The sequence below is a fragment of the Poecilia mexicana genome, unplaced genomic scaffold, assembly GCF_051168715.1.
Source record: "Poecilia mexicana isolate PSO_F unplaced genomic scaffold, ASM5116871v1 scaffold_5, whole genome shotgun sequence".
NCBI classification, from domain to species: Eukaryota; Metazoa; Chordata; class Actinopteri; order Cyprinodontiformes; family Poeciliidae; genus Poecilia; species Poecilia mexicana.
Window position 1 is genome coordinate 10,451,109 of NW_028263374.1, and position 9,534 is coordinate 10,460,642.

The 9,534-nt window shown below is 42.2% G+C and overlaps 2 protein-coding genes across 3 annotated transcripts; both read left to right on the forward strand.

Annotated features, from left to right (window-relative positions):
• The first annotated feature begins 1,078 nt into the window (after positions 1-1,078).
• On the forward strand, positions 1,079-4,437 carry LOC106904073 (uncharacterized). Of its 2 annotated transcripts, XM_088005500.1 has the most exons (3): positions 1,079-1,896; positions 1,992-2,259; positions 3,913-4,437. In XM_088005500.1, the coding sequence occupies exons 2-3, from the start codon at positions 1,992-1,994 to the stop codon at positions 4,434-4,436; spliced, it is 792 nt and encodes a 263-aa protein (XP_087861626.1). In that variant the 5' UTR covers positions 1,079-1,896; the 3' UTR covers position 4,437. The 2 variants fall into 2 exon arrangements, with proteins under 2 accessions (XP_087861626.1, XP_087861625.1); XM_088005499.1 differs by having other exon boundaries at positions 1,079-2,259.
• Positions 4,438-5,530: 1,093 nt separating this feature from the next.
• LOC148159634 (calmodulin-binding transcription activator 1-like) lies at positions 5,531-6,870 on the forward strand. The gene is made up of 3 exons (XM_088005501.1): positions 5,531-6,111; positions 6,200-6,271; positions 6,417-6,870. Exons 1-3 carry the CDS (start codon positions 5,984-5,986, stop codon positions 6,607-6,609), a joined length of 393 nt encoding a protein of 130 aa, XP_087861627.1. The 5' UTR covers positions 5,531-5,983; the 3' UTR covers positions 6,610-6,870.
• The last annotated feature ends 2,664 nt before the right edge of the window (positions 6,871-9,534 follow it).

The window sequence follows — 9,534 nt, forward strand, 5'->3', positions numbered from 1 at the left end:
TGCATATAAAACAATGGTTTCAATGCTTTTTTTCCCCCCTGGATGCAGAGAGCTGCTGGATGGTTGAATTATACTCTGTTATTGTGAAACAGTCTGTGTGAATCTGTTTTTGTTTGATGTGTTCATGAGAGAACAACAGAGCATTATTGTGTATGACAGCTACTATACTGGGATGTCTTTTTTTTTTTTACTCTCTATTAGGAGTAAACTGCTCTCACCAAGATGTCAGAGAGATGGAAGCTCTTTAGTCTCCACCCTCCCTGTTGATCCTGTGCTTTGAGGAGCATAAATAAAATAAGCATGAAATAGTAGTAACCAAAACAGAAAACTAAGAGAGAGAGAGCAGAAGATGGGATCACACAGGTTTTTTTTTGTTGTCTTTTTTTTTTAGAAGGACTGGGTAATGCACTCTGCCCACTTACCTAAATAAGACAAACCGATTTAAACCTCTGACCTGCATTTCCACAGACACCCAATTCAGGATGTCCATTCTGGAGCGTTTGGAGCAAATGGAGCAAAGGATGGCTGAAATAACCAATCAGAACCCTGGCTCAGAAGCCATGGCAACCAAGGGTGGAGGAGTAGAGGGGGGAGGAGCCAATGATCAGCGGTCTCAAGTAAGACATAGAGTCCATTTTGTGGAAATGTTTCCTGTACAACTACATAAAAGTGTCTAACATGAAAGAAGAAGAAGGGAAAAAAACATCAAAGTTAAGAAAATCAATCAAAGTTCATTTTAAAACAGTGTTTCATAAAGATGAAGTTTCGTCCTGCAACGTGTTATTCTCGTCAAACTTACAAGCACAGACAGAATTTAATATCCTAAACCTTTAATGAATCATATGAAATAAACTTTTGATAAAATGACACTTCTATGAGTTATCTTCGTCACATTTTTCAGTTCATTTATTGATCTAAAAATAAAGTGCATTCATATAGATGTATTTATTTTCCCTGTAAATGTGCTGCAAAAAAGGAGGAGAGGAGTCAGGAGATACAGTAGTCAACCAGACAGAGAGTTAACTCAACCAATCTTTCCTCAGTTGACTCTGATCAGTAGAGAAGAAGATTAGATCCACAAGGGGAAAAGAAATCTGAGATTAAACTCAAACTTTCTTTTTATTTCTTCCTACGGTTCTAATCCTCTCCCAAAGATCAGTGATCGACTAGTCCAATAATGAAAAACTGGATTTTTGTCCCTCTATTCATTGAATGCAACAAAAAGTGAGGTGTGAGGTTCTCCACATGTTTTGTCCTTAAACTAACTCACCAAAACATGTTTTTTTTTTTTGTTTTTTTTACTATTTTGACATCACAAAAATTATACAAAAGAAAAGCATATTTTGCATAAAGCAAAATATGCTATTTTAATCTCATAATTCCAGACTGCTACTTCTCTAACCCAGGATATTGTTGTTATTTCATGACTTCAAAAAAAAAAATAAAAAAAGCAGGACAGAACCCAAATAAAACCAGAGAGTGGTATTGGCAGCTGGACATTTGGATAAAAGATTTCCCAACATTTTATCTCATTTGCCTTTTTTCCTTCTCAACCCTCAGAGCTCCCCTGATCAGAGCACATTTGAGGGTCGTGTGGTGGTGGTGTGTGAGAAGATGATGTCCCAGCCCTGTTGGACTTCTTCAAACCAGCTCGTCCACAGCAAGAACTCCAGAGGAATGACGCTACTGCATCTGGCCGCAGCTCAGGGTTACGCGGGGCTCATCCAGACACTCATCCGCTGGCGGTGAGTAACGCTCGGACGTGACCCTCCGCTGTGGAGGTGAAGTGATTTCTCATTTGCTGCTTCGCTTCACAGCACAAAGCATGCCGACAGCATTGACCTGGAACTGGAAGTGGATCCTCTTAACGTCGACCACTTCTCCTGCACGCCACTAGTGAGTGATCAATACTGTTACATTCTTCTTCTTCTTTTTTTTTCACTTTTTTTTCCCCTGTGTGTATGAGGTTTATGTTATTCTATCTTCTGTAGATGTGGGCGTGTGCTTTGGGCCACACTGAGGCGGCACTGGTTCTGTACCAGTGGGACCCAAGAGCTCTTGCCATTCCTGACTCTCTGGGTCGCCTGCCGCTGAATATCGCCCGGTCCCGTGGTCACACTCGATTGGCCGAGCTCTTGGAGCAACTGCAGCAGAGTCCTCAAACGAAGGGCCAGCCTGCGGACAGTTGGATGGAGAAGTGGAAAGGAGGATCGCAGAACAGAGGAATCAACAACAGCTCCAGCACCAACCCAACCCCAGGTTGGGTTGGTGCTGGAGCAAACACAAACACAAACACAAGCATCTTGTGTTTGTTTGTTTTGTTTGTTTTTTTCAGTAGCATAATATGTTTTGTTCAGGATTGAGGTTTTAATTGATGAAGGAAACTAACTAGAAACGTTTTTATAAGGATTTTGACTGGTATTAAGGGAGTAGTCTGCACACATGTGGTCAGTAATTGTGCAAAAGTCATAAAAATCCATCCAGCAGCCTGTTTCAAGCTCACTAAGTGTCATTTTCTATCTTGTGTTTTATGCTGCACTGGCTGACTGATTTTCTTAACTTAGAAAAGCTCTGTCTGAGCTTTTATCCCAGCTTTAGATATACTTAATGTTTACTGGTGAGACTAAATGGCACTAAGCTTAAAAGAAGGATAAAAACATTAATTATGTTCTTTTTGCAATGTTAACACCACCCATCACTTAATTTGTAGAAGTCTAATAATACTGCCAATGCGTTTTTTAAAATAAAAATAAAGGATAAAGTCAGTGCCTTATAACATTATACTCCTTGAACGTCTTTAGTTTTTATCGTGTGAGAGCTTCATCACAATGTGATGGTATTTCACACAATGTTTTCAAAGTTTTTGATAATAGAGATTTGAAATGTGAGCCGTAAATATGTGTTCACTATTATCCTTCTGTTGTCCTTCTGAAAGGTGAACCCTCCCCTCTAAGATTTTACAATATTTTGCTCCATCCATCTATAACCAGCTTCCCTCCAGAGGAAAAACATGCCACCGTGTGACACCGATGCCATATTTTACTGTTGCAGTCCTGTGTTCGCAGTAATCTGAGGCGGTTTTCCTGTAAACAGCATTTCAGATGAAAGCGCAGCGTTCAGTGTTTGCCTCATCTGACACAAAGGCCCTCATCCTCATGTTTGCTGTGTTCCCGAAATAGCTCGCAGCAAAATTCAAACAGGACAACCTTTTCATTATGCTGTTTGTTCACTAATGTTCTTTAACAAACCCCAAAGGCCTTCACAGAACAGCTGGATTCATCCTGAGATCGAATCACACGCACGCAGCTGTGCTAATTAAGTGTCTTCTGGAGGCAGTTGGCAGCACTGGATTTTATTTTGGGGTAGCAGATTAGAGGACTTTATTTGTAAAAAAAAAAATAAAATAAATAAAAAAAAGTAAAAATTATGGATCATTTTCCTTAATTTCTATACTTATGCACTTTGTTGCATGAGTCTATCTCATTAACTTCCAGTAAAATACATTGAAGAATGTGACTACAACAGGTAAAAACCGCTTTGAGATGTTAAAGATGTTAAATATAAATATCTAAGAGAGTGTAAATAGTTTTGAGAGACACTGTGATTATGTGTTAAAACACAAGCAAGCACCACTTCACAAATTATGCCAAATTATAGTGACACTGCTATCTAACACGAGAAGTTTCTCCGTGAACATTCATTTTGGTTTGCTAAGAAGTGAGAGCTCCTCACGTCGTGAGTTAGTATCTATTTTTTTATTATTATTATTATTATTCTTGAACACTTTTTGGCTTAGTCGAACTCTGCTCATTTTTGTCACTGAGCAGGATGTGGTTTTTGGTAGGAATTTGTGGTACGTTGTAAGGTTTGTTGTCATTTTTAACTTTTTTTTTTTTTTTTTCACCTGTGCAGAGGTGAGAAGAAACAGAACAGAGAGCCAACCATTAAACCAGAGCTGGAGCCAAACTGGTCAAACGCCCCAACCAGGAGCCAACGTGGAAGAAGGAGGTCCCCCCCCAGCCAAGCGTCTCAAATCTAACCCCGCGAGCCAACAGCAGCTCGCCAACTCGGCCCCCGGCGCCAACACCATCAGCTCCCTCCTCGACTCTTCCCCGAGGCCTAATCCTCTCCAGTCCGTCTTACCCAAGTCCCAAAAAACTGAGCTCAGCTACCAGAGAGCACCTCTTTCCAGCTCCACCCCGGACCGGCCTCGGTTCCCCGGTGCCCCGTTCTCTCACCTGCAGGCCAGGATAAGGAGGTCTGAGGGGGGCAACGTGTGGAGCCTGAGACGGTCTCTCGGGCAAAACAGTCTGGTCCGGAGAATTCAAGGAAAAGAACGGCTGGCCATCCATCTGCGGCAGAGAGTGCTGTCCGACAGGGGAGAGGAGACTGAGCTGCTGACCTACCAGGATCACTCAGATGACTTTCAGGTATAGTGAGCGGTTTTATTTTGCTCTACTCAGAGAATGTTTTGGTGTAAGGAATACATTTTTTTAAAAAAATCATAAAGAGAAGACAGGAAAAGTTAACTTTAAAACTTCCTTCACTTGTTATAGGTGGACATCACGATGCTTGCTGATCACATCATGGATGCTTCAGCTGGAAGGCTTAAGCAGACCACAGTCACTGAAACAGATTCTGCAAAGGTTGGCATCAGCAGTGATGTAAAGTCACTGTCTGGTTACCTTGATGAGGTGGAAAGGTGAGTCAAAGTCTCTTGATATTACCACGATTCTTTAAATAATCCAGCAAATGTTTTCTTGTGAAGTGGAAATGCAAGAATAAGTTGCTATAGTAATTTACAATTTTTTTAAAGTACATAAATCACTGTCACAGCATTCAGCTTGGTATCTTGGTTTTGTTTTTGTGTTTTCCGTGCAGGTTTCTAAAATCTAAGCCCCAGGCTACAAGCCCCAAACCAAATTCACTCTCAGGGCTGGAGGAGCAGCTGACTCCTCATGCAAACCAAGAGCCCTCGTCTCCCTTTGACTGGAGCTCCTTCCTCTGTGCAGCTATGAAGGAGGAGAAGTTGAAAACAAACTCCTCCTGTCTAGCCATGACTGAGTCAGAGCAGCAAGAGCTGTACGAAACCATCAGGCGTGCTCTGCACTCCCTCAGAAAACACAAGGCAAGTTATGACCTCCGCTCCTGCAGACGATGCGGCTGATGCATATCTCGCTCTGTGACGCTCCCTTGCACTATTGTCAATCAGTGATTTTGTTACATTTGCAATGTTAGGTTAAATTATTTCTAACATTCTTCTCAGGGTCCCATTCAGGAACAACACAAAGAGATTGCAGCAGTGATTCAACGCTGCTACAAGAGATACAAGCAGGTAAGATTGTTGATTTTAATAGAGACTTTTTTTGTTGTTGGAAAGTAGATTGTGTTACACTGAATGTGTAAATATAGCTTCAAGGTCTCTGTGTGTGTTAAAGAAAATACTCTGAATGTCTTGACTGGAAATGAATGTTCCCTCACTGCCATTCTGTGCACCAAATACAGATGTAAAAACTCTCAGAAAGGACTGAGAAACAATCGTTTGCTTCTGCTTCAAATCAGTGTCTGATTCACAAAGCAAATAGTTCTGGTTACATGATATTTTAACATCAGGACATTCAGGACACAGACCCCTGAGGACTGACTTAGGAAACTGATTTAGGGGTATCAGATTAAAGGGAGCTAAAATAAATGCAAGCCACACTTATCAGATATTTATAAGTTAAACATGAAAAAAAAAACATGTGTAAGATCACTTTCTTTCATTTCGCAAGATTGCACAAAATCCAAAGACAACATGTTAAATTTGTGGTTGTAGCATAAAAAATGTGGAAAGGTCCAAGGGGTAAAGTTATTTGAGGAAGGCCATGTAGAAAAGTAAGAAACAAAATATACAAAAAAAATAAAAAAATTCAGAAAACACTTCTTTGCTAACATCACGCTTCATGTCTGTCTTCCCTTACAGTATGCACTTTATAAGAGGATGACTTTGGCAGCCATCCTGATCCAGAGTCGTTTCCGGAGTTTCCACGAACAGAGGAAGTTCCAGCAGAGTCGTAGGGCAGCAGTCCTCATCCAGCAATACTACCGCTCCTACAAGCACTCCCTCAGGTGCTCCATGTGCACACGCGGGGGTGACGTCGCTGGGGTTGCACAAGAGATGTCACTAAAGCATCTGCCGCTTGTCTTTTGTTTGCAGCAGCATCCTCACTAAAAAACAGAACCAGGCTGCTCGCAAGATCCTGAGGTTCCTGCTCCGCTGCCGCCACAGGTGAGCCGCGAGCCTCCGGCCACATTCTCAAACTCATCTCACGCAAGGGCACCATGTCATGCACTCATACCACCCACCCACTAACACACATACACAGACTAACAGCGGTGCTAATGGTTGCTGTTGTTTTGCTGCTCCTGTGAAGCCCCTTGATGGACCACAGGCCTCTGAAACAGGTGAGTCCCCTCTTGCTCCCTCTCTTTCGAAGGCTGATGCCTGTTTGCATGACAGCAGAAGGAGAGGGAGAGGCAGAGGAGTTCCTGGATCATTATCCTTCCCTCCTGCTCTCTTCTTTCCTCCCTATCTCTCTCTGTCTGCCTCGAAGGACTGCCGAATGATGACAATAAATGTGCATGACTGACAGATAGAGACGCAAATCTTGCATACGGTCTTCTTGGGGGCATGTTCCGATTATCACAAGGGGACATCGAGGGTTGCTTGGCATGCAAATTTTTTGTGTGCCTTGATGGATGTAGCTGGTACAGAGGATCTGAGTGTATGTCTGCTGTGTAAGGATGTGAATTTAAGGAGATTTTGTCAAACATCTGCTGATTTCTCTTTGACACTTGAGGGATGATATCAAAAAAAAAGAAAAACAACTCGCTGTTAAAGTGCTTTGCAAGAGTATTTTATCACTGTGCTTTTTCACATTCTGTTTGATTGCAACAACAAAGTTCAATATATTTTATTAGGAAATGGAAGCTTAGCAATAGATTCTTTTTTTTTTTCCAGAGGAAACCATGAGAAGTGTGTTGGAAATTTCTTTTTTGTTGTTGTTTATTAGAGAACATTAGTGAACAAACACCATCAGAAAAAAACAAGAAATGCAACAGACAGGTCAGGAAAAAAGTTGTGGATGAGTTAGGTTGTATAAACAACATTCCAAGCTTTGAACATCTCAAAGAGTCACTATTTAATCAATAGTCTGAAAATGAAAAGAGTTTGTCACAACTGCAAACCCACCAAGGTATGACTGTCCACATAAACTGCAAAATACAGAAGAATAGTAATCAGCCTCATACCGAGAGGCCCATGGAGGAGCAGCATAGATCCAATGCTGAAATGGGAAAATCTGCAACCTTTAACCATCCATTCCACAGATCTGGCCTTTAGATTAGAAAGGCAAGATAGCCGTGAAGGATGGAAAGCAGGGCTAAAACTGCAGCTCCTGCAAGAAAATATGTTAGAGACTGTAAAAGAGTCAAGACTGGAGTGAAGGTTCATCTTCCAGCAGGACTACAAGCCGAAATGTGCAGCCTGAGCTGCAAAGGAATGGTTTAGGCAAAAGCTTGTTCATGAATGAGACAGTTAAAGTCCAGTCCTACTGACTGAGAATTTGCTAAGTCGTTGCTGTTCACCTCCAACCAACCTGACAGAGCCTGAGTTTTTTGTTTGTTTGTTTTTTTTGGGGGGGGGGTTGTTTTGTTTTTTGTTTTTTTTAAGAAAAATGGGTCAAAGATTTAGTTTTGGATGTGCAAAGACTCGCAGTTGCAATTGCAACAACAGGTGTCTCTTCATAACGTTGAGTCAGAGGAGCTGAATCCAAATGCATGCTAAACTTCAGGGTTTTTATATGTAAGAAAAGCATGCGCTACTTTGTGTCGGTCTATCGTATCGACTCCCAGTGAAATACACTGAATTTTGTGGTTGTAATGTGACAAAATGCAATGTGAACAGCTTAGCGAGCCACTCCGTACGCACACACTGACCTTGCAAACGTGTTTTCTGATTGTGTGTCTAATGTGCGTTTGGTTCTCCTCAGGGCCAGAGAGCAGAGAAAGGCCAGGGGTCCTGAGAATGCATCACCAGGCCCTGCACACAGCCCCATCAGCCTGTGATCAATCTACCCTCCTCCCCTCTTTCCCCCCCAATCCATGTCTCCTGCCCCACCCCCATCCCTCTCCGTTTCCATCGCCCAGCCCTCTCCTTGTCCCCTCTTTTCTCCTCCTTGCTCTCAACCTCCCTGGCCTCATTTCTCAAGAGGAAAAAAAAAAAAAAAAAAAACTCTTCCCAGACAGACTGAGGACAGGATAGGTGTCCATCATGGCAGCTCAGACAGACATACTGCTGGGCAGAGCCCCAGAACCAGGCTCTGCTCACAGCACTGATCCTCCTCCAGTTTAACTGGGAGGCCATCACATTAACCTCATGGCATTCTTTGCACTCCTCATGGGTATGTTTCTTTGCAAGAGCAAGTTGTCGAGCGGGACAAGCAGTTCAAAGGAAAAACAAAAACAGACAAAAAAAAAAAAAAAAAAGAGGAAGTGCCTGACGACAACATCCTGCTGTTTGAGACAAGCGGCTGGATGTGCTGAAGAGGCTCCGACAGGGAACAGCTGGCTAGCAAAAGAGGCAACTTTGACATGCAGAAAACACAAAACCCCGCTGTGTTTTTTTGTATCCAAACAGAGATCTGTGAAAGAATAAGAAAACCATAAACCAAAAAAAAACTCACTTCTGTGTTGCATTTGCATGCAAGGTTTCCCCCCTCCCCCGCTTATTCCTCCTCTATATCATCCTACAGAGCTACAGTGGCAAATCATTCTGCTGATTCAGTATCTCACAGTATCACCCAACCACTCTGACTCACCGGCTTACAAAGCTATTAGTCACCTAATCAAACAGAAAAAAGGAAAGAAAAAAAAAAAACAGGGGGGGAGGAACTGCACTTGAATGTACAAGGAGCATTGTTAGAGAAAAGGGAAGCGGCCTGAATAACGATGTCTTAATTTGCTACATGGACTTTGTATGGAGTTGTTCTCAGCGGCAGCACTTTTGCTCGCCCGACGTGGTGTGTCCGTGTTCGTTCAATTCAATGCATGTGTTTGAGCTACGAGCTCCTGCATGCTTGCCAAAACTGCTTTAGTGTTGTTTCTTTTTGTATTTCTATGTGTAACTGTGTCTCATGTCTTCATCGACTTATCCTTGCCCTGTGTAATGTGAACCGTGTAAGGACAAATGACTTCTTTTTTTTCTTTTCTTTTTTTTTATGGGGTGCTTTATTTATTATTTATTTATTTAAGGGTCTAATTCTTTCTTTAACTGGATCAAGAGTGGCTTAGCTCGAGACTGGTCCCCCAACTCAAAAAAAAACCTCCCCTCCCCCCTCCCGGTGTGATAAAATATGACATGTTCCAATGGTTAAATGTCTCTGTTAGTTTGTTCTGCGTGAACCTCCAAATCCTAACTGTGGTTTTGAGGACAGAGTCACATAACATTGCCTTGACTTCTTCTTGACTCCGAGAGGTCTCTATGCTTGCTCT

Bases quoted from the DNA above. Each gene is read 5' to 3' on its own strand.
- LOC106904073 (XM_088005499.1), top strand. From the start codon at position 1,992: ATGTGGGCGTGTGCTTTGGGCCACACTGAGGCGGCACTGGTTCTGTAC. The intron at 2,260-3,912 runs GTTGGGTTGGTG...TCACCTGTGCAG, and splicing joins CAGCACCAACCCAACCCCAG to AGGTGAGAAGAAACAGAACA.
- LOC148159634 (XM_088005501.1), top strand. From the start codon at position 5,984: ATGACTTTGGCAGCCATCCTGATCCAGAGTCGTTTCCGGAGTTTCCAC. The intron at 6,112-6,199 runs GTGCTCCATGTG...TTTTGTTTGCAG, and splicing joins TCCTACAAGCACTCCCTCAG to CAGCATCCTCACTAAAAAAC. The intron at 6,272-6,416 runs GTGAGCCGCGAG...GCTCCTGTGAAG, and splicing joins CTGCTCCGCTGCCGCCACAG to CCCCTTGATGGACCACAGGC.